The sequence below is a fragment of the Oncorhynchus tshawytscha genome, linkage group LG30 (genome assembly GCF_018296145.1).
Source record: "Oncorhynchus tshawytscha isolate Ot180627B linkage group LG30, Otsh_v2.0, whole genome shotgun sequence".
Lineage (NCBI taxonomy): Eukaryota > Metazoa > Chordata > Actinopteri > Salmoniformes > Salmonidae > Oncorhynchus > Oncorhynchus tshawytscha.
This window is the reverse complement of record NC_056458.1, coordinates 52,214,624-52,242,025: the sequence shown is the minus strand read 5'-3', so window position 1 is coordinate 52,242,025 and position 27,402 is coordinate 52,214,624. Positions and strand designations below refer to the sequence as shown.

Genomic DNA, 27,402 nt, shown 5'->3' with positions numbered 1-27,402 from the left:
TGGTTTGTTTGGTTGTCAATTAGGGTGTGTAGGGTGAATACATGGTCGGTTGTACGGTAATTTGGTAAAAAGCCAATTTGACATTTGCTCAGTACATTTTGTCCTGTAACTCATTCAAGGTAATTGGAGAATCCAGTGGGTTCAGGTAGTCTTTAATAGTTGATTCTAAGATTTGTATTTGATCATGTATATGTTTTTGCTCTTTATTCTTTGTTATAGAGCCAAAATGATTGGAGAAGAGGTTTACCCATACATCTCCATTTTGGATAGATAATTCTTCGTGTTGTTGTTTGTTTAGTGTTTTCCAATATTCCCAGAAGTGGTTAGAGTTTATGGATTCTTCAATTACATTTAGCTGATTTCTGATGTGCTGTTCCTTCTTTTTCCGTAGTGTATTTCTGTATTGTTTTAGTGCTTCACCATAGTGAAGGCATAGACTCAGGTTTTCCGGGTCTCTATGTTTTTGGTTGGACAGGTTTCTCAATTTTTTCTTAGATTTTTGCATTCTTCATCAAACCATTTGTCATTGTTGTTCATTTTCTTCGGTTTTCTATTTGAGAGTTTTAGATTTGATAGGGAAGCTGAGAGGTCAAATATACTGTTAAGATTTTCTACTGCCAAGTTTACACCTTCACTATTGCAGTGGAATGTTTTACCCTGGAAATTGTCTAAAAGGGATTGAATATGTTGTTGCCTAATTGTTTTTTGGTAAGTTTCCAAACTGCATTCCTTCCATCTATAGCATTTCTATTCACAGCTCAATCCTGCAAACAGAACAAGATACCCAACCAGTCACATAGTCAGGTTCTATTTTTACCCAGCAGCCTTTACTATTCCTGGGTCCTTTCATACAGCAGGGAATTCTGGGTAGAGAGGTCCAGCAACCTATGGATATGTCTTTCACTAGGTCTAGTGGTCCATTTAAACACTTAGTCTGAGGGGAGTTCCTACTTGTGCTGCTTAGGGGAGTTGCTGCTGTGTGGTGGTATTAGATAAGAGAGTGTGTTGCTGCTGTGTGACTGCATGCCCCCCCCCCTTCAGTACCAGGTGGGGCAGCTGTACTCAGTAGCAGAGGCCAGTAAGAACGAGACAGGAGGAGGAGAGGGAGTGGAGGTGTTGAAGAATGAACCATACGAGAAGGGCGGGGAGACGGGACAGTACACACACAAGATTTACCACCTGCAGAGGTACACACACACACACACACACACACACACACACACGTTATCTTCTTCACCTTGTGGGGTTTAACATTTTTATTCCATTCCATTTGAATTCCATTCTAACTCTAAACCTAAACCTAACTCTAAACCTAACTCTAAACCTAACTCTAACTCTAAACCTAACCACCAACCCCTAACCCTAATTCTAACCTTCATTTTATCCCTAAACCTAACCCCTAAGCTTTAAATAGACCTTGGTCATTGTCCTGTTGGAAGGTAAGGTAAACCTTCGCCCCAGCCTGAGGTCCTGAGCGCACTGGAGCAGGTTTTCATCAAGGATCTCCTTGTACTTTGCTCTGTTCATCTTTGCCTTGATCCTGACTCCTGAGTCTCCCAGTCCCTGCCACTGAAAAACATCCCCACATGATGCTGCCACCACCATGATTCACCGTAGGGATGGTGCCAGGTTTCCTCCAGAAGTGATGCTTGGCATTCAGGCCCAAGAGATCAATCAGACCAGATAATATTGTTTTTCAGAGTTGTAGTGGAAATTCAAATCAAAAGGAGAGGGACTGTAGATTATTCAAACAACAATTTTATTATAAGATTTGCAAAAAATGGAGCAATCAAATAGCCCTCTGCCCAACGAACACAGTTCCGCTTTTATAGAAAGTCCAACCTCTTTGTCTTCAGTTGAGTAGATGTGTGGAAAAAGGTGCAGAACATAGTGAAGAAGGCGTTTGGTTTGTCTGTGCAGATTGAGATAAAACGAGGGCTGAACCGTAAACCTGCGTTTTGTCACAGTTCACATGTGTTCCTTCCTGCAGATAGTAAAACCACTGCATGTGTCACTGCGGTCGCACCCAAACTGATCGTAGCTCTACGAGATAACACAGTCTTATGAATCACTGGAAGACGAGTTTGTATCAGGTTAGAAAAAAAACACATAACAACAGACATTTCTTTAAGCGTTAAAACACGGGATATTTTATTTTTTATTTAACTAGGCATGTCAATTTACAATGATGGCCTACTGGGGAACATTGGGTTAACTGCCTTGTTCAGGGGCAGAACGACAGATTTTTACCTTGTCAGTTCAGGATTCGATCCAGCAACCTTTCGGTTACTGGCTCAGCGCTCTGACTACTAGGCAGAGCATAACTAATGTTGTAATTTTCCACAAGAGAGTCCTTTAGATGCCTTTTGCTGAGGAGTGGCTTACGTTTGGCCACTCTATCATAAAGGCCTGATTGGTGGATGCTGCAGAGATGGTTGTCCTTCTGGAAGGTGCTCCCATCTCCACCGAGGAGCTCTGGAGCTCTGTCAGAGTGACCTTTGGGTTCTTGGACATCTCCTCGACCAAGACCCGTCTCCCCTTATTGCTCAGTTTGGCTGTGCAGCCAGCTGTAGGAAGAGTCTTGGTGGTTCCAATCTTATTCCATTTAAGAATAATGGAGGCCACTATGTTCTTGGGGACCTTCAATGCTGCAGAAGGTTTTTGGTACCCTTCCCCAGGTCTGTGCCTCAACAAAATCCAGTTTCGGAGCTCCGTCTCCCTCTTTCTCTCCCTCCGTCTCCCTCTTTCTCTCCCTCCGTCTCCCTCTTTCTCTCTCTCTGTCTCCCTCTTTGTCTCCCTCCGTCTCCCTCTTTGTCTCCCTCTTTCTCTCCGTCTCCCTCTTTGTCTCCCTCTTTCTCTCTCTCCGTCTCCCTCTTTCTCTCCATCTCCCTCTTTCTCTCCCTCCGTCTCCCTCTTTCTCTCCTTCTGTCTCCCTCTTTGTCTCCCTCTTTCTCTCCCTCCGTCTCCCTCTTTCTCTCCCTCCGTCTCCCTCTTTCTCTCCCTCTGTCTCCCTCTGTCTCTCCCTCTTTCTCTCCCTCTTTCTCTCTGTCTCCCTCTTTCTCTCTGTCTCCCTCTTTCTCTCCGTCTCCCTCTTTCTCTCCGTCTCTCTTTCTCTCTTTCTCTCTTTCTCTCCGTCTCCCTCTTTCTCTCTCTCCGTCTCCCTCTTTCTCTCTCTCCGTCTCCCTCTTTCTCTCCCTCCGTCTCCCTCTTTCTCTCCCTCCGTCTCCCTCTTTCTCTCTCTCCGTCTCCCTCTTTCTCTCCGTCTCCCTCTTTCTCTCTCTCCGTCTCCCTCTTTCTCTCTCTCCGTCTCCCTCTTTCTCTCTCCGTCTCCCTCTTTCTCTCCGTCTCCCTCTCTCTCTCCGTCTCCCTCTTTCTCTCCGTCTCCCTCTTTCTCTCCCTCTCTCTCTCCGTCTCCCTCTCTCTCTCCGTCTCCCTCTTTCTCTCCCTCTCCTCTTTCTCTCTCCGTCTCCCTCTTTCTCTCTCTCCGTCTCCCTCTTTCTCTCCCTCCGTCCCTCTTTCTTTCTCTCTCTCCGTCTCCCTCTTTCTCTCCGTCTCCCTCTTTCTCTCTCTCCGTCTCCCTCTTTCTCTCTCTCTGTCTCCCTCTTTCTCTCCGTCTCCCTCTTTCTCTCCCTCCGTCTCCCTCTTTCTCTCCCTCCGTCTCCCTCTTTCTCTCTCTCCGTCTCCCTCTTTTCTCTCTCCGTCTCCCTCTTTCTCTCCCTCCGTCTCCCTCTTTCTCTCTCTCCGTCTCCCTCTTTCTCTCCGTCTCCCTCTTTCTCTCTCTCCGTCTCCCTCTTTCTCTCCGTCTCCCTCTTTTCTCTCCCTCCGTCTCCCTCTTTCTCTCTCTCCGTCTCCCTCTTTCTCTCTCTCCGTCTCCCTCTTTCTCTCCCTCCGTCTCCCTCTTTCTCTCCCTCCGTCTCCCTCTTTCTCTCTCTCCGTCTCCCTCTTTCTCTCCGCCTCCCTCTTTCTCCGTCTCCCTCTTTCTCTCCCTCTCCCTCTTTCTCTCCGTCTCCCTCTTTCTCTCCGTCTCCCTCTTTCTCTCCCTCTCCTCCCTCTCTCTCTCCGTCTCCCTCTTTCTCTCTCTCCGTCTCCCTCTTTCTCTCCCTCCGTCTCCCTCTTTCTCTCTCTCCGTCTCCCTCTTTCTCTCCGTCTCCCTCTTTCTCTCCCTCCGTCTCCCTCTCTCTCCCTCCGTCTCCCTCTTTCTCTCTCTCCGTCTCCCTCTTTCTCTCCCTCCGTCTCCCTCTTTCTCTCCCTCCGTCTCCCTCTTTCTCTCCGTCTCCCTCTTTCTCTCCCTCCGTCTCCCTCTTTCTCTCCCTCCGTCTCCCTCTTTCTCTCCCTCCGTCTCCCTCTTTCTCTCTCTCTGTCTCCCTCTTTCTCTCCCTCCGTCTCCCTCTTTGTCTCCCTCTTTCTCTCCCTCCGTCTCCCTCTTTCTCTCCCTCCGTCTCCCTCTTTCTCTCCCTCCGTCTCCCTCTTTCTCTCCCTCCGTCTCCCTCTTTCTCTCCCTCCGTCTCCCTCTTTCTCTCCCTCTGTCTCCCTCTTTCTCTCCCTCCGTCTCCCTCTTTCTCTCCCTCTGTCTCCCTCTTTCTCTCTCTCTCCGTCTCCCTCTCTCTCTCTGTCTCCCTCTTTCTCTCTCTCTCCGTCTCCCTCTTTCTCTCTCTCTCTGTCTCCCTCTCTCTCTCTGTCTCCCTCTTTCTCTCTCTCTCCGTCTCCCTCTCTCTCTCTGTCTCCCTCTTTCTCTCCCTCTGTCTCCCTCTCTCTCTCCGTCTCCCTCTTTCTCTCCGTCTCCCTCTTTCTCTCCGTCTCCCTCTTTCTCTCCGTCTCCCTCTTTCTCTCCGTCTCCCTCTCTCTCTCTGTCTCCCTCTTTCTCTCCCTCCGTCTCCCTCTTTCTCTCTCTCTCTGTCTCCCTCTCTCTCTCTGTCTCCCTCTTTCTCTCTCTCTCCGTCTCCCTCTCTCTCTCTGTCTCCTCTCTTTCTCTCCCTCTGTCTCCCTCTCTCTCTCCGTCTCCCTCTTTCTCTCCGTCTCCCTCTTTCTCTCCGTCTCCCTCTTTCTCTCCCTCTGTCTCCCTCTTTCTCTCTCTCTGTCTCCCTCTTTCTCTCTCTCTGTCTCCCTCTTTCTCTCCCTCTCTCTCCCCGTCTCCCTCTTTCTCTCCCTCTGTCTCCCTCTTTCTCTCCCTCTGTCTCCCTCTTTCTCTCCCTCCGTCTCCCTCTTTCTCTCCCTCCGTCTCCCTCTTTCTCTCCCTCCGTCTCCCTCTTTCTCTTCCTCCGTCTCAATCTTTCTCTCCCTCTGTCTCCCCTCTCTCTCTCCGTCTCCCTCTTTTCTCCCTCCGTCTCCCCTCTTTCTCTCTTTCTCTCCGTCTCCCTCTCTCTCTCCGTCTCTCCTCTCCCTCTCTCTGTCTCCCTCTTTCTCTCCTCCGTCTCCCTCTTTCTCTCTCTCTCTGTCTCCCTCTCTCTCTCTGTCTCCCTCTTTCTCTCTCTCTCCGTCTCCCTCTCTCTCTCTGTCTCCCTCTTTCTCTCTCTCTCCGTCTCCCTCTCTCTCTCTGTCTCTCCCTCTTTCTCTCTCTCTCCGTCTCCCTCTCTCTCTCTGTCTCCCTCTGTCTCCCTCTCTCTCTCCGTCTCCCTCTTTCTCTCCGTCTCCCTCTCTCTCTCCGTCTCCCTCTTTCTCTCCCTCCGTCTCCCTCTCTCTCTCTCCGTCTCCCTCTTTCTCTCCCTCCGTCTCCCTCTCTCTCTCCGTCTCCTCTTCTTTCTCTCCCTCCGTCTCCTCTTTCTCTCTCTCTCTGTCTCCCTCTTTCTCTCCCTCCGTCTCCCTCTTTCTCTCTCTCCGTCTCCCTCTCTCTCTCTCTGTCTCCCTCTTTCTCTCCCTCCGTCTCCCTCTCTCCCTCCGTCTCCCTCTTTCTCTCTCTCTGTCTCCCTCTTTCTCTCCGTCTCCCTCTTTCTCTCCGTCTCCCTCTTTCTCTCCCTCTCCCTCTCTCTCTCCGTCTCCCTCTTTCTCTCTCTCCGTCTCCCTCTCTCTCTCTGTCTCCCTCTTTCTCTCCCTCCGTCTCCCTCTTTCTCTCCGTCTCCCTCTCTCTCTCTGTCTCCCTCTTTCTCTCTCTCCGTCTCCCTCTTTCTCTCCGTCTCCCTCTCTCTCTCTGTCTCCCTCTTTCTCTCCCTCCGTCTCCCTCTTTCTCTCCGTCTCCCTCTCTCTCTCCGTCTCCCTCTTTCTCTCTCTCCGTCTCCCTCTCTCTCTCCCTCCGTCTCCCTCTTTCTCTCCCTCTGTCTCCCTCTCTCTCTCCCTCCGTCTCCCTCTTTCTCTCCCTCCGTCTCCCTCTCTCTCTCCCTCCGTCTCCCTCTTTCTCTTCCTTCTTTTCATAAATATGGGTTGTATTCACAATGGTGTTTGTTCTTCACTGGTTGCCCTTTTCTTGTGGCAACAGGTCACATGTTGCTGCTGTGATGTCACACTGTGGTATTTCACCCAGTAGATATTCCCTCTCTCTCCCTCCTACAGTAAAGTTCCATCGTTCGTCAGAATGCTAGCTCCAGCATCGGCCCTTAACATCCATGAGAAGGCCTGGAACGCATACCCCTACTGTCGCACAGGTATCACACACACACACGCATTGACAGGTTCACACGCATGCAGGCACACAGACACATAGCATTTCATGCAATGATGGAGGTTTTGAAATGATTTGATTACATTACAGGATCTAACATTAATACGACCTATATTTCATTACATTAATATGACCTATATTTCATTACATTAATACGACCTATATTTCATTACATTAATATGACCTATATTTCATTACATTAATATGACCTATATTTCATTACATTAATATGACCTATATTTCATTACATTAATATGACCTATATTTCATTACATTAATATGACCTATATTTCATTACATTAATATGACCTAAATATTTCATTACATTAATATGACCTAAATATTTCATTACATTAATATGACCTATATTTCATTACATTAATATGACCTACATATTTCATTACATTAATATGACCTACATATTTCATTGCAGTACTGGATCTAACAAATGTCTTTGTTCTTACAGATGCTGGGAGTTGAGAACTCTCTTTCTCGCTATATTTTAAATTCTTTTTAAGGGCTTTATTGGCATAAGAAACATATGTTTACAATGCCAAAGCAAGTGAAATAGATAGTAAACAAAAGTAAATTAACAATAAGGTAAATTAACAGTAACCATCACACTCACCTAAGTTCCAAAGGAATAATGACATTTCAAATGTCATATTATGTTTATAAACAGTTTTGAATGTGCAAATAGTTAAAGTACAAAAATGAAAAATCAACATAAATATGGGTTGTATTTACAATGGCATTTGTTCTTCACTGGTTGCTCTTTTCTTGGAGGTTGGCAGGAGGTTAGGAAGTGCAGCTCAGTTTCCACCTCATTTTGTGGGCAGTGGGCACATAGCCTGTCTTCTCTTGAGAGCCATGTCTGCCTTAGGCGGTCTGTACATAGTCAAAGCTTTCCTTAAGTTTGTGTCAGTCACAATGGTCAGGTAGTCTGCCGCTGTGTACTCTCTGTTTAGGGCAAAATAGCATTCTAGTTTGCGCTGTTGTTTTGTTAATTCTTTACATTGTGTCAAGTAATTATCTTTTTGTTTTCTCATGATTTGGTTGGGTCTAATTGTGCTGCTGTCCTGGGGCTCTGTAGGGTGTGTTTGTGTTTGTGAACAGAGCCCCAGGACCAGCTTGCTTAGGAGTCTCTTCTCCAGATTCATCTCTCTGTTGTAGATGGCTTTGTTATGGAATGTTTGGGAATCACTTCCTTTTAGGTGGTTGTAGAATTTAACAGCTCTTTTATGGATTTTGATCATCTCTCTCTATATATGTTTCTCTGTTCTCTCTCTCTATCTCTCTCTCCCTCTATCTCTCTGTTCTCTCTGTTCTCTCTCTATCGCTGTCTCCCTCCATCCCTCTCTCTCTCTCTCCCTCTATCTCTCTGTTCTCTCTCTATCGCTGTCTCCCTCCATCCCTCTCTCTCTCTCTCCCTCTATCTCTCTGTTCTCTCTCTATCGCTGTCTCCCTCCATCCCTCTCTCTCTCTCTCCCTCTATCTCTCTGTTCTCTCTCTATCACTGTCTCCCTCCATCCCTCTCTCTCCCTCTCTCTCTCTGTTCTCTCTCTATCGCTGTCTCCCTCCATCCCTCTCTCTCTCTCTATCTCCCTGTTCTCTCTGTTCTCTTTCTCTATCACTGTCTCTCTCTCTCTCTGCTCTCCTCACTCTCTCTCTCTCTCTCTGCACTCTCTTTTCCATCTCTCCTGCTTTCGGCCCTTCTCTGCCTTTGGCGCTGCAGTTATCACTGTAAGTACACCTTACACTTTAGACACACACACACACACACACACACACACACACACACACACACACACACACAGTAGAGCAGCATCCTATCAGACAGACAGACAGTAAAGCATAATAATATCAGACAGGCAGACTGTAAAGCAGCATCATATCAGGCAGGCAGGCTGTAAAGCAGCATCATGTCAGTCAGGCAGGCTGTAAAGCAGCATCATGTCAGTCAGGCAGGCTGTAAAGCAGCATCATGTCAGGCAGGCAGGCTGTAAAGCAGCATCATGTCAGTCAGGCAGGCTGTAAAGCAGCATCATGTCAGTCAGGCAGGCTGTAAAGCAGCATCATATCAGGCAGGCAGGCTGTAAAGCAGCATCATGTCAGTCAGGCAGGCAGGCAGGCTTATTGAAATTCTCGATTATCGTAGATTCATCGGTGGTGACAGTGTTTCCTAGTGCAATGGGCAGCTGGGAGGAGGTGCTCTTATTCTCCATGGACTTTACAGTGACCCAGAACATTTTGGGAATTTGTGCTACAGGATGCAAAAACAAGATGCAAAAAAAAGCTAGCCTTTGCTTTCCTGACCGACTGTGTATAATGGTTCCAAACTTTTTTTTTGAATGGGGCATGCTTATTTAAGATGGTGAGGAAAGCACTTTTAAAGAAAAACCTGGAATCCTCTACTGACGGGATGAGGTCAATATCCTTCCAGGATACCTGGGCCAGGTCGATTAGAAAGGCCTGCTCGTTGAAGTGTTTTAGGGAGCGCTTGACTGTGATGAGTGGTGGTCGTTTGACTGCGGACCCATTACGGACGCAGGCAATGAGGCAGTGATCGCTGAGATCCTGGTTGAAGACAGCAGAGGTGTATTTAGAGGGCATGTTGGTCAGGATGATATCTAAGAGGGTGCCCGTGTTTACAGATTTAAGTTTGTACCTGATAGGGTCCTTGAAAAATTGTGTGATATTGAGGGCTTCCAGCTCAGATTGTAGGACGGCCGGGGTGTTAATTAAGCATTTCCCAGTTTAAGTCACCTAACAGAACGAACTCTGAGGATAAATGGGGGGCGATCAATTCACATATGGTGTCCAGGGCACAGCTGGGTGCTGAGGGGGTCTATAACAGGCAGAAACAGTGAGAGACTTATTTCTGAAAATGTGAATCTTTGAAAGTAGAAGCTCGAACTGTTTGGGCACAGACCTGGACAGTCAAGTTCTTCCACATCTATCTCGACAAACCATTTTTGCATAGGTCTCGCTTTGTGCGCTGGTTTGTTGTCAGTTCCTGAAACAGGAAAGGGCCTGCTGAAACTGCTGCCACAATGTTGGAAGCATAGAATTGTCAAGAATGTCATTACATGCTATAGCATTAAGATTTCCCTTCACATGAACTAAGGGGCCCGAACCATGAAAAACAGCCCCAGACCATTATTCCTCCTCCACCCAACTTTACAGTTGGCACTATGTGTTGGGGAAGGTATCCGCCAAACACAGATTAGTCTGTCGGACTGCCACATGGTGAAGCGTGATTCATCATTCCAGAGAACGCGTTTCCACTACTCCAGAGTCCAATAGCGGAAGGGCTTTACACCACTCCAGCCGACTCTTGGCATTCCGCATGGTGATCTTAGGCTTGTGTGCGTCTGCTCAACCATGGAAACCCATTTCATGAAGCTCCTGACGAACAGTTATTGTGCTGATGTTGCTTCCAGAGGCAGTTTGGAACTCGGTAATGAGTGTTGCAAATGAGGACAGACAATTTTAACGTTCTGTGAGCTTGTGTGGCCTACCACTTCGCCGCTGAGCTGTTGTTGCTCCTAGACGTTTCCACTTCACAGTAACAGAACTTGCAGTTGCCCTGGGCAGCTCTAGTAGGGCAGAAATTTGACGAACTGGCTTTTTGGAAAGGTGGCATCTTATGACGATGGTGCAACATTGAATGTCACTGAATAAGGCTATTCTACTGCCAATGTGTGTCTATGGAGATTGCATGGCTGTGTGCTCGATTGTTTACACCTTTCAGAAACGGGTTTGGCTGAAATAGCCGAGTCATTTGAAGGGGTGTCCACATACTTTTGAACCTTCAGAAGGTATTCACACCCCTTAAATGTTTCCACATTTTGTTCTGTTACAGCCTGATTTTAAATGCATTAAATTGAGCTTGTTTGTCACTGGTACACACAATACCCCATAATGTCAAAGTGAAATGATGGTTTTAGACATTTTTACAAATGAATTCAAAATGAAAAGCTGAGAGTCAATAAGTATTTAACACCTTTGTTAGGGCAAGCATGAATCATTTCAGGAGTAAAGATTTGCTTAACAAGTCAAGTAATATGTTGCATTGTCTCACTCAATTGTCTCACTCAATAATAGTGTTTAAAAGGATTTTTGAATGACTACCTCATCTCTGTACACATACAATGGAAAATAGAACATAGAACGCCCACCCTAGTCACTCCCTGGTCTAACCAAAATAGAGAATAAAAAGCCTCTCTATGGCCAGGGAGTGACAGTACTCCCCCTCCCTACTCTTCCTGGGGTTTATTATGGATCCCCATTAGTGCCTGCCAAGGCAGCAGCTACTCTTCCTGGGGTTTATTATGGATCCCCATTAGTTCCTGCCAAGGCAGCAGCTACTCTTCCTGGGGTTTATTATGGATCCCCATTAGTGCCTGCCAAGGCAGCAGCTACTCTTCCTGGGGTTTATTATGGATCCCCATTAGTTCCTGCCAAGGCAGCAGCTACTCTTCCTGGGGTTTATTATGGATCCCCATTAGTGCCTGCCAAGGCAGCAGCTACTCTTCCTGGGGTTTATTATGGATCCCCATTAGTGCCTGCCAAGGCAGCAGCTACTCTTCCTGGGGTTTATTATGGATCCCCATTAGTGCCTGCCAAGGCAGCAGCTACTCTTCCTGGGGTTTATTATGGATCCCCATTAGTTCCTGCCAAGGCAGCAGCTACTCTTCCTGGGGTTTATTATGGATCCCCATTAGTTCCTGCCAAGGCAGCAGCTACTCTTCCTGGGGGTTTATTATGGATCCCCATTAGTTCCTGCCAAGGCAGCAGCTACTCTTCCTGGGGTTCAGCAAAATTAAGTCAGTTTATACGATTTTAAAAACATTACAATACATTAACAGATTTCACAACACACTGTGTGCCCTCAGGCCCCTACTCCACCACTACCACATATCTACAACACACTGTGTGCCCTCAGGCCCCTACTCCACCACCACCACATATCTACAACACACTGTGTGCCCTCAGGCCCCTACTCCACCACTACCACATATCTACAACACACTGTGTGCCCTCAGGCCCCTACTCCACCACTACCACATATCTACAACACACTGTGTGCCTTCAGGCCCCTACTCCACCACTACCACATATCTACAACACACTGTGTTCCCTCAGGCCCCTACTCCACCACTACCACATATCTACAACACACTGTGTGCCCTCAGGCCCCTACTCCACCACTAACACATATCTACAACACACTGTGTGCCCTCAGTCCCCTACTCCACCACTACCACATATCTACAACACACTGTGTGCCCTCAGGCCCCTACTCCACCACTACCACATATCTACAACACACTGTGTGCCCTCAGGCCCCTACTCCACCACTACCACATATCTACAACACACTGTGTGCCTTCAGGCCCCTACTCCACCACTAACACATATCTACAACACACTGTGTGCCTTTAGGCCCCTACTCCACCACTACCACATATCTACAACACACTGTGTGCCCTCAGGCCCCTACTCCACCACTACCACATATCTACAACACACTGTGTGCCTTCAGGCCCCTACTCCACCACTAACACATATCTACAACACACTGTGTGCCTTTAGGCCCCTACTCCACCACTACCACATATCTACAACACACGGTGTGCCCTCAGGCCCCTACTCCACCACTACCACATATCTACAACACACTGTGTGCCCTCAGGCCCCTACTCCACCACTACCACATATCTACAACACACGGTGTGCCTTTAGGCCCCTACTCCACCACCACCACATATCTACAACACACTGTGTGTCCTCAGGCCCCTACTCCACCACTACCACATATCTACAACACACTGTGTGCCTTTAGGCCCCTACTCCACCACTACCACATATCTACAACACACTGTGTGTCCTCAGGCCCCTACTCCACCACTACCACACATCTACAACACACTGTGTGTCCTCAGGCCCCTACTCCACCACTACCACATATCTACAACACACTGTGTGTCCTCAGGCCCCTACTCCACCACTACCACATATCTACAACACACTGTGTTCCCTCAGGCCCCTACTCCACCACTACCACATATCTACAACACACTGTGTGTCCTCAGGCCCCTACTCCACCACTACCACATATCTACAACACACTGTGCCCTCAGGCCCCTACTCCACCACCACCACATATCTACAACACACTGTGCCCTCAGGCCCCTACTCCACCACCACCACATATCTACAACACACTGTGTGCCTTTAGGCCCCTACTCCACCACTACCACATATCTACAACACACTGTGTTCCTTTAGGCCCCTACTCCACCACCACCACATATCTACAACACAATGTGTGCCTTTAGGCCCCTACTCCACCACTACCACATATCTACAACACACTGTGTTCCTTTAGGCCCCTACTCCACCACCACCACATATCTACAACACAATGTGTGCCTTTAGGCCCCTACTCCACCACTACCACATATCTACAACACAATGTGTGCCTTTAGGCCCCTACTCGACCACTACCACATATCTACAACACACTGTGCCCTCAGGCCCCTCCTCCACCACTACCACACATCTACAACACACTGTGTGTCCTCAGGCCCCTACTCCACCACTACCACATATCTACAACACACTGTGTGCCTTAGGCCCCTACTCCACCACTACCACATATCTACAACACACTGTGTGTCCTCAGGCCCCTACTCCACCACTACCACATATCTACAACACACTGTGTGCCTTTAGGCCCCTACTCCACCACTACCACATATCTACAACACACTGTGTTCCCTCAGGCCCCTACTCCACCACTACCACATATCTACAACACACTGTGTGCCCTCAGGCCCCTACTCCACCACATATCTACAACACACTGTGTGCCTTTAGGCCCCTACTCCACCACATATCTACAACACACTGTGTGCCTTTAGGCCCCTACTCCGCCACATATCTACAACACACTGTGTGCCTTTAGGCCCCTACTCCACCACATATCTACAACACACTGTGTGCCTTTAGGCCCCTACTCCACCACTACCACATATCTACAGTTCAAAATGAATGTGTATGTGTGTGTATAGTGCATTTGTTATTGTGTGTGTGTGTGTCTGTGCCTTGGTGTTTGTCTCTTCACAGTCCCCACTGTTCCATAAGGTGTATTTTTATCTTTAAAAAAAATCTCATTCTACTGCTGGCATCAGTTACTAGAATAGATTTCCATGTAGTCATGATCTATGTAGTACTGTCTGCATCCCATAGTCTGTTCTGGACTTGGGGACGGTGAAGAGACCTCTTGTGGCATGTCTTGTGGGGTATGTATGGGTGTCTGAGCTGTGTGCCAGTAGTTTAGACAGACCTCTTGTGGCATGTCTTGTGGGGTATGTATGGGTGTCTGAGCTGTGTGCCAGTAGTTTAAACAGACCTCTGGTAGCATGTCTTGTGGGGTATGTATGGGTGTCTGAGCTGTGTGTTAGTAGTTTAAACAGACCTCTTGTGGCCTGTCTTGTGGGGTATGTATGGGTGTCTGAGCTGTGTGTTAGTAGTTTAAACAGACCTCTTGTGGCATGTCTTGTGGGGTATGTATGGGTGTCTGAGCTGTGTGCTAGTAGTTTAGACAGACCTCTTGTGGCATGTCTTGTGGGGTATGTATGGGTGTCTGAGCTGTGTGCTAGTAGTTTAGACAGACCTCTTGTGGCATGTCTTGTGGGGTATGTATGGGTGTCTGAGCTGTGTGCCAGTAGTTTAAACAGACCTCTGGTAGCATGTCTTGTGGGGTATGTATGGGTGTCTGAGCTGTGTGCCAGTAGTTTAGACAGACCTCTTGTGGCATGTCTTGTGGGGTATGTATGGGTGTCTGAGCTGTGTGCCAGTAGTTTAGACAGACAACTCGGCGCATTCAACATGTCAATACCTCTCATAAATAAAAGTAGTGATGAAGTCAATCTCTCCTCCACTTTGAGCCAGGAGAGATTGACCTCCATACAGACTTCTCCCCATCTTAGCTACTGTTGTATCAATATGTTTTGACCATGACAGTTTACAATCCAGGGTTACTCCAAGCAATTTAGTCACCTCAACTTGCTCAATTTCCACATTATTTTATTACAAGATTTAGTTGAGTTTAGTGAATGATTTGTCCCAAATACATTGCTTTTAGATGTAGTTATATTTAGGACTAACTGATTCCTTGCCACCCACTCTGAAACTAACTGCAGCTCTTTGTTGGATGCTGCAGTCATTTCAGTCGCTGTAGTAGCTGATGTGTATAGTGTTGAGTCATCCGCATGCATAGATACGCTGGCTTTACTCAAAGTCAGTGGCATGTCATTAGTAAAGATCGAATAAAGTAAAGGGCCTAGACAGCTGTCCTGGAGCATTCCTGATTCTACCTGAATTATGTTGGAGAGGCTCCCATTAAAGAACACCCTCTGTGTTCTGTTAGACAGGTAACTGTTTATGCACAATATAGCAGGGGGTGTAAAGCCATGTCACACATTTTTCCAGCAGCATACTATGTTCGAAAAAACTGTTGAGAAGCCTTTTTTCCGAGACTTGGCACTCCGGTACCGCTTGCCATGGGGTGGCTGGACAGGGTCTTTGATCGCCTGGTGTAGATGTCCTGGATCGCAGGCAGCTTAGCCCCAGTGATGTAGTGGGCCGTAGGCACTACCTTCTGTAGTGCCTTGCGGTCAGAAGCCAAGCAATTCCCATACCAGGCAGTGATGCAACCATGCTCTCAATGGTGCAGCTGTAGAACCTTTTTAGGATCTCAGTACTCATGCCAAATCTTTTTAGTTTCCTGAGAGGGAATAGGTTTTGTCACGCCCTCTTCACAACTGTCTTGGTGTGTTTGGACCATTCTAGTTTGTTGTTGATGTGGACACCAAGGAACTTGAAGCTCTCAACCTGCTCCATATACAGCCCTGTCGATGACAATTGGGGGCGTGCTTGGACCTCTTTTCTCTGACCTCCTCCCTATAGGCTGTCTTGTCATTGTCGGTAATTAGGCCTGATGCTGACCAGACCGGACACGTCGCGTACGCGAGTCCTGCCTCTCCCATCTCCTCATTGGTTTATAGAAGCAGGTACTCACTTGCCATCTCCTCATTGGTTATACCCATGTGGGTGACTGAAAGACGAACTGTTTTGCCGGTAGTCGTGGTAATACAATGAAAGTTTAGATGCGATCAACATATAAGTTAAACATCTCTGTATCATCTCCCTTTTCAAAGTCTGGAAGGAGGAGAGATGACTAGAAACGATTCGGTTGACCGTTTTATGTGTGGATTAATTGTCGGAGTAGAGGTCCTTGTGCATTTCAGGTAAAATAACAACTCAATGTTTATATCCCAGGACAAATTAGCTAGCAACAGCAAGCTAGCTAAATCAGACAAATTAATGGTTGCAGTTTAAGCTTTTTCTTGAGTGTAAATGAGATATTTCTGTATTTTATTTTCAATGCATAATAATGCAAACATTTCTAAAAAAACATGGGCATTGGAATGTATTCAGACCCCTTGACTTTTTCCACATTTTGTTACGTTATTTATTTATATTTATTTTATTCTAAAATGGATTAAATATTTTTGTTTTATCATTATTTTATCATTATTCTACACACAATACTCCACAATGACAATGACAAAGCAAAGCAAAGTTTTTGCAAATGTACAAAAAATATCTCAGTACTTCTTTGAAGCACCTTTGGCAGCAATTACAGCCTTGAGTATTTTGGGGTTTTGGGGTATTTTGACGCTACAAGCTTGACACACCTGTATTCTGGGAGTTTCTCCTGTTCTTCTCTGCAGATCCTCTCCAGCTCTGCCAGGTTGGATGGGGAGTGTCGCTGCACAGCTATTTTTAGGTCTCTCCAGAGATGTTTGATTGGGTTCAAGTTTGGGCTCTGGCTGGGCCAATCCTGCATTGTCTTGGCTGTGTGTTTAGGGTTGTTGTCCTGTTGCAAGGTGAACTTTCACCCCAGTCAGATCATGAGCGCTCTGCAGTAGGTTTCCATCAAGGATCTCTCTGTACTTTGCTCCGTTCATCTTTCCCTCAATCCTGACTAGTCTCCCAGACCCTGCCGCTGAAAAACATGCCAACAGCATGTTCCTGCCACCACCTTGCTTCACTGTAGGGATGGTGCCAGGTTTCCTCCAGACGTGACGTTTGGCATTCAGGCCAAAGAGTTCAATCTTGGTTTCATCAGACCAGAGAATCTTGTTTCCTTTAGGTGCCTTTTGGCAAACTCCAAGCGGGCTGTCATGTGCCTTTTACTGGTCACTCTAGCATAAATGCCTGATTGGTGGAGTGCTGCAGAGATGGTTATCCTTCTGGAAGGTTCTCCCATCTCCACATATGAACTCTGGAGCTCTGTCAAAGTGACCATTGGGTCCTTGGTCACCTCCCTGATCAAGGTTATTCTCCCCCTGATTGCTCAGTTGGGCCGGTCGGCCAGTTCAAGGAAGAGTCTTGGTGGTTCCAAACTTCTTCCATTTAAGAATGATGGAGGCCACTGTGTTCTTGGAAACCTTCAATGCAGCAGTCGTTTTTTGGGGTCCCTTCTCCAGATCTGTGCCTCGACACAATCCTTTCTCGTAGCTCTACAGACAATTCCCTCGACTTCATGGCTTGGTGTTTTCTCTGACATGCGCTGTCAGCTGGGGGACCTTATATAGACAGGTGTGTACCTTTCCAAATCATGTCCATCAGTTTAATTTACCACAGGTGGACTCCAATCAAGTTGTAGAAACATCTTGGAAACAGGAAGCACCTGAGCTCATATACAGCATCTGTTCTTTGTTTTGGTTGTGTTTCAGATTATTTTGTGCCCAATATAAATTAATGGTAAATAATGTATTGGGCCATTTTGGAGTCAATATTATTGTAAATTAGAATATAATATTTTTCTAAACACTATGTTAATGTGGATGCTACTATGATTATGGATAGTCCTGAAGGAATCGTGAATAATGATGAGTGAGAAAGTTAAACACACGAATATCATACCCCCCCCAAAAATGCAAACCTACCCTGTTATTGTAATGGTGAGATGTTAGCATGTCTTGGGAGTATGATATAACATGCTAACCTCATCCAGGATGGTTACTGCTCTCTCTCTCCTGTAGAATGAGTTCATGAAAGATAACTTCCTGATCAAGATTGAGACGTGGCACAAACCTGATCTAGGACAGCAGGAAAACGTGAGTGAGTGAGTGAGTGTGTGTGTGTTGCTGCATGTTGTTCTGTAGCTGCGTGTGTGTGGTTCTTGCCTGCGTATACTGTAACCTCTGTGTGTGTGTAACTGTACTATGTTGATACCTGTACAGGTCCATGGTCTGGATGCAGACACCTGGAAGAAGGTGGATGTTGTTCACATCGACATCGCAGACCGCAGCCAGGTGGATACCAAGGTAAACAGTCAGACACACACCACAGCCAGCTGGATAGCAAGGTAAACAGTCAGACACACACCACAGTCAGGTGGATAGCAAGGTAAACAGTCAGACACACACCACAGCCAGCTGGATAGCAAGGTAAACAGTCAGACACACACCACAGCCAGCTGGATAGCAAGGTAAACAGTCAGACACACACCACAGCCAGCTGGATAGCAAGGTAAACAGTCAGACACACACCACAGTCAGCTGGATAGCAAGGTAAACAGTCAGACACACACCACAGTCAGGTGGATAGCAAGGTAAACAGTCAGAGACACCACAGCCAGCTGGATAGCAAGGTAAACAGTCAGACACACACCACAGCCAGCTGGATAGCAAGGTAAACACTTTGTTAAGAAAACATTCTGACACGCCCCCTTGGTGCTATATGGATTTAGCTTGGTATTGTTCGTTCCTTGGTTCACTACATGATAAGCACTGAAGGTGAAATGATTGATTGTATACAACATTGACCAATATATATTAAGTATACAGTGAGGCAAAAAAGTATATAGTCAGCCACCAATTGTGCAAGTTCTCCCACTTAAAAAGATGAGAGAGGCCTGTAATTTTCATCATAGGTACACTTCAACTATGACAGACAAAATGAGAAAAAAATCCAGAAAATCACATTGTAGGATTTTTTAATGAATTTATTTGCAAATTATGGTGGAAAATAAGTATTTGGTCAATAACAAAAGTTTATCTCAATACTTTGTTATATACCCTGTGTTGGTGTAGCCGGTGCTATACTGCCCCGCTGTAACTCTGCGTTGGGTGTGATTGATAGAGACTATAAACGTGGACTTTGGAGATCAGGTAGTTTTAATCAAGCAGAACTGACTCTCTGCATCCTGCATCTGCATCCAAAAGGAAATAAAACATTTGTAGAGCACATATGTTCTGAGAATCGTCGCCTCTTTCTACAACAGATGCACAATAGGAGGGACTGGGATCATTCGAGGAGCTAGCCATCGTTCACACATACAATAGCCTGCTAATACCTTAGCTAGCTATTAACCACATGTTGAATTCAGAATGTTGATATCATCCTAAAAAGTACAATTACAAGTGCATCTTAACAATACATCCACTTATGAGTAACCTCTAAATATACATCATTATTCATGAACAAAACACTGTGTGTATGACTTTGTACTTAAAAGAATCAAACTTTTCTGAAGACAGAAAAAGCGTGCCTACCTCTGTCAGTGCATCAAAATGATTTGAACACGAGCACGCAGGGCAAAACGTAAGTACACACTCCCCTTCTCCCAGGATGCAGGCATGCATAACAAATCAACACAACATATTGAGATATGAACCTGGTGAAATTCACATAGTACTTTAACAACTGTTACATTGGCAATGGCAGAGGTCAAACGTTTTCTGTAAGTCTTCACAAGATTTTCACACACTGTTGCTGGTATTTTGGCCCATTCCTCCATGCAGATCTCCTCTAGAGCAGTGATGTTTTGGGGCTGCAACACAGACTTTCAACTCCCTCCAAAGATTTTCTATGGGGTTGAGATCTGGAGACTGGTTAGGCCACTCCAGGACCTTGAAATGCTTCTTACAAAGCCACTCCTTCGTTGCCCGGGCGGTGTGTTTTGGATCATTGTCATTCTGAAAGACCCAGCCACGTTTCATCTTCAATGCCCTTGCTGATGGAAGGAGGTTTTCACTCAAAATCTCACGATACATGGCCCCATTCATTCTTTCCTTTACACGGATCAGTCGTCCTGGTCCCTTTGCAGAAAAACAGCCCCAAAGCATGATGTTTCCACCCCCATGCTTCACAGTAGGTATGGTGTTCTTTTACCAAAAAGTTATATTTTGGTTTCATCTGACCATATGACATTCTCAATCTTCTTCTGGATCATCCAAATGCTCTCAAGCAAACTTCAGACGGGCCTGGACATGTACTGGCTTAAGCAGGGGGACACGTCTGACACTGCAGGATTTGAGTCCCTGGCGGCGTAGTGTGTTACTGATGGTAGGCTTTGTTACTTTGGTCCCAGCTCTCTGCAGGTCATTCAATAGGTCCCCCCGTGTGGTTCTGGGATTTTTGCTCACCGTTCTTGTGATCATTTTGACCCCACGGGGTGAGATCTTGCGTGGAGCCCCAGATCGAGGGCAATTATCAGTGGTCTTGTATGTCTTCCATTTCCTAATAATTGCTCCCACAGTTGATTTCTTCAAACCAAGCTGCATACCTATTGATAACAAGTTCAAACAGGTTACCTATTGCAGATTCAGTCCCCGTATCCTTTTCATCTCCTTGGTCAGGGATGGCTCCGTATCCTTTTCATCTCCCTGGTCATGGATGGCTCCGTATCCTTTTCATCTCCCTGGTCAGGGATGGCTCTGTATCCTTTTCATCTCATTGGTCAGGGATGGCTCTGTATCCTTTTCATCTCCCTGGTCAGGGATGGCTCCATCCTTTTCATCTCATTGGTCAGGATGGCTCCGTATCATCTCCCTGGTCAGGGATGGCTCCGTATCATCTCCCTGGTCAGGGATGGCTCTGTATCCTTTTCATCTCATTGGTCAGGTATGGCTCCGTATCCTTTTCATCTCCCTGGTCAGGGATGGCTCTGTATCCTTTTCATCTCATTGGTCAGGGATGGCTCCGTATCCTTTTCATCTCCCTGGTCAGGGATGGCTCCGTATCCTTTTCATCTCCCTGGTCAGGGATGGCTCCGTATCCTTTTCATCTCATTGGTCAGGATGGCTCCGTATCATCTCCCTGGTCAGGGATGGCTCATCTTTTCATCTCATTGGTCAGGTATGGCTCCGTATCATCTCCCTGGTCAGGGATGGCTCCGTATCATCTCCCTGGTCAGGGATGGCTCCGTATCATCTCCCTGGTCAGGGATGGCTCCGTATCATCTCCCTGGTCAGGGATGGCTCCGTATCCTTTTCATCTCCCAGGTCAGGGATGGCTCCGTATCCTTTTCCACCAGAACATCATGGGTGGTCCAGGACAGGCTTGATGGCTGACAGTGTCACTCGTGTCTCTGAGGCAAATGCATCTGTAAACTTGCTCAGAGGTTCAAGGAGCTCAGAGCTTCAAGGAGTTGGCACAGTTTCTCCATGACACTTATGTCAGCATCAGATGCCATGATCCTCTTTCTCCAGCCAGAGTCGCACAGACTGGCTGCTGTTGTCTGAGGAAACGCTCAAGCATCTTGTGTGTAGATCCCCATCGGGTCACAACATCATGGATCAGAGCCTTCCGTGGCATGTTGAGGGCAGCTTGCTTTTCTCTCAGTTCTCTCCTTCTCTTCCAGCTCTGTGAGAAGCCTTGGACCAGATTATGGCAGAACTCTCTGAATGTTCAGAACCTTTGAGATGGCCAGGTTCAAATGATGGCCAAAGCCACGGATCTGGGAACTCTTCTAAAGCCTTGATCATGTTTGTTCTGTTGTCTGTGGTTATGCCAGGTCTTCCTTGTTTAACCCCCCCCACTCTTCCATCATATTCTCAAAAGATTATCTGACATTGTGAGCTGAGTGATCTTCTGGGAAGAACTGTTATTCCAGGCAGTTTGATTCCAGTTGCCAGTCTGGGGTGAGGTAATGGATAGTGAAGAACTGTTATTCCAGGCAGTTTGATTCCAGGTGCCAGTCTGGGGTGAGTTAATGGATAGTGAAGCTGATTGTAGGGTTGAACCACCCCCTGTTTTCGCTAGTACAGAGGTACGTAATTGCAGCAAAACCATGTGCCTTGAGCCAAACCTTTTCCAGCATCAACTTTAACCTGGTTGTACAGGTTTGGGATTTCAGTTTTGGAAAATAATGTTTGTGATGTCACTTTGCAACCTTCATCAGCCTCAGAGAGACAGGCCTCTCAACAATATGACATGGCATCATGTCCTTTGCAATGTAATATGAAAGGGCTGCAGTGAGGTCTTGATTATGTTTTGATGTGGGTGCGTAAGCAGCCTTCCTTTTTAAATGCTGGAGCGTTTGTGTCACAACTGTAGATGAGGAGGGACCAGTAGCATCACTGGGTTTGCCTGCTGCACACACACTCTGTAAACAAAGGAATAGAAAATGTATTATTATTATTGTTGTTATTATTGTTGTTGTTATTATTGTTGTTGTTATTATTATTGTTGTTATTCATACACACACACACACACACACACACACACAATCTTCTGTGTTGCATTTGAGAATATGCAATGACCCCATGCACAATTTACATGAATACAAATGAGTGATAGTAATTGCAATGAGCCCAACAATTGACATAAATATAGGAGTCTGGTAGGGGAGTCTGGTAGGGGAGTCTGGTAGGGGAGTCTGGTAGGGGAGTCTGGTAGGGGAGTCTGGTAGGGGAGTCTATAGTGTTTCTCCTGTTGGAACACTTTTATAACCAAGTCGATGACTGGCGGATTTTAAATGAACAAAATGTGTTGGTTGGGTGACTAAACTACATAACGTGTTATCGTGTGTAATGGGCGAATAGAGTCTGCAGACACACGACACATACAGCAGCAGAACAACGCGTAGTGTTTTTACAGGAGTAGGTAACACTGAAAGCTTCAGTTTATATGATTGACAAGCTATTAGCAAGTTAAACAGACAAACCAGGACATTTTCCCCCATTCCGAAGTCCCCACATCATGCATTGAGCTAAAAGTGAACTTACCTTGCATTCACTGTAAAGTAGTGGGTGGTGGTCACGAAGATGACTGAAGAGATGTGAAGTGTTGCCCCCGTTCGCAGTGATTTTATTTAGGTTTTTTTGTTGTTGTTTTTTTTGCATGTTCTGCAGACAGGGAGACCATCTTCGATTTAAGTTTCCCTCAGCACTCTTGTAAATCCCAAAATACGACCATACTTCAGATATGGTCCTCTTAGACGGCTGAAAAATTTCCAGAGCGCTGCCACTGCCTTCCACCATGTTTTCACACAAAACAATACCCACGTTGCTGCGCCTGCGTCAGACTGTTGCTAACTGTGGTTGATGCTGGACAGTATTTACCGGGAGTTTTTCAAACACGGTTTTAATGATAATTAACATTTGAAACAGTAATACTAACCGCTGGGAATTTTACCGGGGTTTATCGTGAAACCGGTAACCGTTTCATCCCTAGTTGAGAGGGATGAGGCTGTAACGGTATACGTTGTCTGAAGAAGAGGAAGAGGAATCATCGGACCAAAGCGCAGCGTGGTAGGTGTTCATGCTTTATATTGACACTGAACACTAACAAAAATAACTAAATGAATAACCGAAACGGTCCTGTAAGGTGCAAAACACTAAACAGAAATTAACTACCCACAAAAACCATGTGGGAAAAAGCTACCTAAGTATGGTTCCCAATCAGAGACAACGATAGACAGCTGTCCCTGATTGAGAACCATATCCGGCCAAAACATAGAAATACATAAACATAGAAAAAAGAACATAGAATGACCACCCAAATCACACCAAACCAAAATAGAGACATAAAAAGCTCTAAGGTCAGGGCGTGACAGAGGCAAAAGGTAAACAAATCTGGCTGCACATCTGATTATAAAACATACTATAAATGTAGAAATCATGTGATTTAAAGTGAAGAAAAACAAGATGAAACTATGAAACAAACAATATATATATAGAATGATAGTAAAAAGCTAAATTACATTTTGTGCAAAACAGCAAACTCAGCACCATCTTTCATTTAATCAGATGGCTCATTCATCACAAAACCCACTGCTATTGACAACTAATATAACGATTTTTGCATTGGAATGATTAGCAAACTTAGGCATGACATGCCAACAACAAATTCTGAACCCACACATCCAAGTATATCTAACCAAACTATGAAAGACAAACATTGTAATTTTGAGTTCCGTAAAGTGAGTGTGGAAGAGATTTTTGCCACTGGCCTACACACAATATCCCATAATGTCAAAGTGGAATTATGTTTTTAGAAATGTTTACTAATTTATAAAAAATGACAACCTGAAAGGTTTTGAGTCAGTAAGCATTCAACCCGTTTGTTATGGCAGTAAACAAATTAACAACAGACTTTTAGCACGCTTATGGGGAAGGACATTCAACACAGAGGGTGTTATTTAATGGAAGCCTCTCCAACATAATCCAGGTAGAATCAGGAATTCCACAAGGCAGCTGTCTAGGCCCTTTACCCTTTTCAATCTTTACTAAATCACCTGCCACTGGCTTTGTGAGCAATGTGTTTACATACAGTGCCTCAAGAATGTATCTTCCTCTCTCTCTCTCTCTCTCTCTCTCTCTTTCTCTTTCTTTCTCCTGTCTCTCAATTTCTCTGTCTCCAGGACTATAAGCCAGAGGATGACCCCACTAAATTTAAGTCAAGGAAGACTGGCCGAGGCCCTCTGGGACCAGATTGGAAGGTACAGTGGCCAGGGAGAGTGTGTGTGTGTATAATAATATTTGTGTTTGCAGAATGAGGTATATTGATGTGTGTGTCTCTGTGTGTGTGTGTCTGTGTGTGTGTGTGTCTCTCTGTGTGTGTTTGTGTGTCTCTCTCTGTGTGTGTGTCTCTCTGTGTGTGTGTGTGTGCACGTGTGTGCGCATGTGTGTCTGTGTGTGTGTGTGTGTGTGTGTGTGTGTGTGTGTGTGTGTGTGTGTGTGTGTGTGTGTGTGCAGAAGGAGCTCCCTAAGAAGACAGACTGCCCACACATGTGTGCCTACAAACTGGTGACAGTCAAGTTCAAGTGGTGGGGCCTGCAGAACAAAGTGGAGAACTTCATCCAGAAGGTACAGAGGATGATGACTGGGATGATGGTGTGAGGAGGGAGAAGGTGGCGAAGAGGGGTGAGAGGGAGGAGATGAGGGGTGAGGAGGAGGGATTAGGAGGGAGAAGGAGGACAAGGAGGGGTGAGGAGGAGGAGGGAGGAGATGAGGAGGAAGAGGGAGGAGGGGTGAGGAGGAAGGATGATGAGGAGAGGAGTGGTGAGGAGTCTAAATGTTGTGACTGGAAAAGTAGAGTAGAGTAGCTGTACATGTCTATGGTAGTAGAGTAGAGTAGCTGTTCATGTCTATGGTAGTAGAGTAGAGTAGCTGTACATGTCTATGGTAGTAGAGTAGAGTAGCTGTTCATGTCTATGGTAGTAGAGTAGAGTAGAGTAACTGTACATGTCTATGGTAGTAGAGTAGCTGTACATGTCTATGGTAGTAGAGTAGAATAGAGTAGCTGTACATGTCTATGGTAGTAGAGTAGAGTAGCTGTTCATGTCTATGGTAGTAGAGTAGAGTAGCTGTACATGTCTATGGTAGTAGAGAAGAGTAGCTGTTCATGTCTATGGTAGTAGAGTAGAGTAGAGTAACTGTACATGTCTATGGTAGTAGAGTAGAGTAGCTGTACATGTCTATGGTAGTAGAGTAGAATAGAGTAGCTGTACATGTCTATGGTAGTAGAGTAGAGTAGCTGTACATGTCTATGGTAGTAGAGTAGAGTAGAGTAGCTGTACATGTCTATGGTAGTAGAGTAGAATAGAGTAGCTGTACATGTCTATGGTAGTAGAGTAGAGTAGCTGTACATGTCTATGGTAGTAGAGTAGAGTAGAGTAGCTGTACATGTCTATGGTAGTAGAGTAGAATAGAGTAGCTGTACATGTCTATGGTAGTAGAGTAGAATAGAGTAGCTGTACATGTCTATGGTAGTAGAGTAGAGTAGCTGTACATGTCTATGGTAGTAGAGTAGAGTAGCTGTACATGTCTATGGTAGTAGAGTAGAGTAGCTGTACATGTCTATGGTAGTAGAGTAGAGTAGCTGTTCATGTCTATGGTAGTAGAGTAGAGTAACTGTACATGTCTATGGTAGTAGAGTAGAGTAGAGTAGCTGTTCATGTCTATGGTAGTAGAGTAGAGTAGCTGTACATGTCTATGGTAGTAGAGTAGAGTAGCTGTACATGTCTATGGTAGTAGAGTAGAGTAGCTGTACATGTCTATGGTAGTAGAGTAGCTGTACATGTCTATGGTAGTAGAGTAGAGTAGCTGTACATGTCTATGGTAGTAGAGTAGAGTAGCTGTACATGTCTATGGTAGTAGAGTAGAGTAGCTGTACATGTCTATGGTAGTAGAGTAGAGTAGCTGTACATGTCTATGGTAGTAGAGTAGAGTAGCTGTACATGTCTATGGTAGTAGAGTAGAGTAGCTGTACATGTCTATGGTAGTAGAGTAGAGTAGCTGTACATGTCTATGGTAGTAGAGTAGAGTAGCTGTACATGTCTATGGTAGTAGAGTAGAGTAGAGTAGCTGTACATGTCTATGGTAGTAGAGTAGAGTAGAGTAGCTGTACATGTCTATGGTAGTAGAGTAGAGTAGCTGTTCATGTCTATGGTAGTAGAGTAGAGTAGCTGTTCATGTCTATGGTAGTAGAGTAGAGTAGCTGTTCATGTCTATGGTAGTAGAGTAGAGTAGCTGTACATGTCTATGGTAGTAGAGTAGAGTAGCTGTACATGTCTATGGTAGTAGAGTAGAGTAGCTGTTCATGTCTATGGTAGTAGAGTAGCTGTACATGTCTATGGTAGTAGAGTAGAGTAGAGTAGAGTAGCTGTTCATGTCTATGGTAGTAGAGTAGCTGTACATGTCTATGGTAGTAGAGTAGAGTAGAGTAGCTGTACATGTCTATGGTAGTAGAGTAGAGTAGCTGTACATGTCTATGGTAGTAGAGTAGAGTAGCTGTACATGTCTATGGTAGTAGAGTAGAGTAGCTGTACATGTCTATGGTAGTAGAGTAGAGTAGCTGTACATGTCTATGGTAGTAGAGTAGAGTAGAGTAGCTGTTCATGTCTATGGTAGTAGAGTAGAGTAGCTGTTCATGTCTATGGTAGTAGAGTAGAGTAGCTGTACATGCCTATGGTAGTAGAGTAGAGTAGAGTAGCTGTTCATGTCTATGGTAGTAGAGTAGAGTAGCTGTACATGTCTATGGTAGTAGAGTAGAGTAGCTGTACATGTCTATGGTAGTAGAGTAGAGTAGCTGTACATGTCTATGGTAGTAGAGTAGAGTAGCTGTACATGTCTATGGTAGTAGAGTAGCTGTACATGTCTATGGTAGTAGAGTAGCTGTACATGTCTATGGTAGTAGAGTAGAGTAGAGTAACTGTACATGTCTATGGTAGTAGAGTAGAGTAGCTGTTCATGTCTATGGTAGTAGAGTAGAGTAACTGTACATGTCTATGGTAGTAGAGTAGAGTAGCTGTTCATGTCTATGGTAGTAGAGTAGAGTAGAGTAGCTGTTCATGTCTATGGTATTAGAGTAGAGTAGCTGTTCATGTCTATGGTATTAGAGTAGAGTAGCTGTTCATGTCTATGGTAGTAGAGTAGAGTAGCTGTACATGTCTATGGTAGTAGAGTAGAGTAGCTGTACATGTCTATGGTAGTAGAGTA

General features: G+C 45.6%; 1 protein-coding gene across 1 annotated transcript in view; it reads left to right on the top strand.

Annotated features, from left to right (window-relative positions):
- Window positions 1-27,402, top strand: part of LOC112240163 (phosphatidylinositol transfer protein alpha isoform-like) — a 60,360-nt gene that overhangs the window by 10,775 nt on the left and 22,183 nt on the right. Inside the window, exons 3-9 of the mRNA XM_042309621.1 lie at window positions 1,042-1,187; window positions 6,484-6,575; window positions 8,328-8,335; window positions 17,716-17,790; window positions 17,917-18,000; window positions 24,324-24,401; window positions 24,658-24,768. Of these exons, the coding sequence (XP_042165555.1) occupies window positions 1,042-1,187; window positions 6,484-6,575; window positions 8,328-8,335; window positions 17,716-17,790; window positions 17,917-18,000; window positions 24,324-24,401; window positions 24,658-24,768 (594 nt within the window). The remainder of the gene's footprint in view (window positions 1-1,041; window positions 1,188-6,483; window positions 6,576-8,327; window positions 8,336-17,715; window positions 17,791-17,916; window positions 18,001-24,323; window positions 24,402-24,657; window positions 24,769-27,402) is intronic.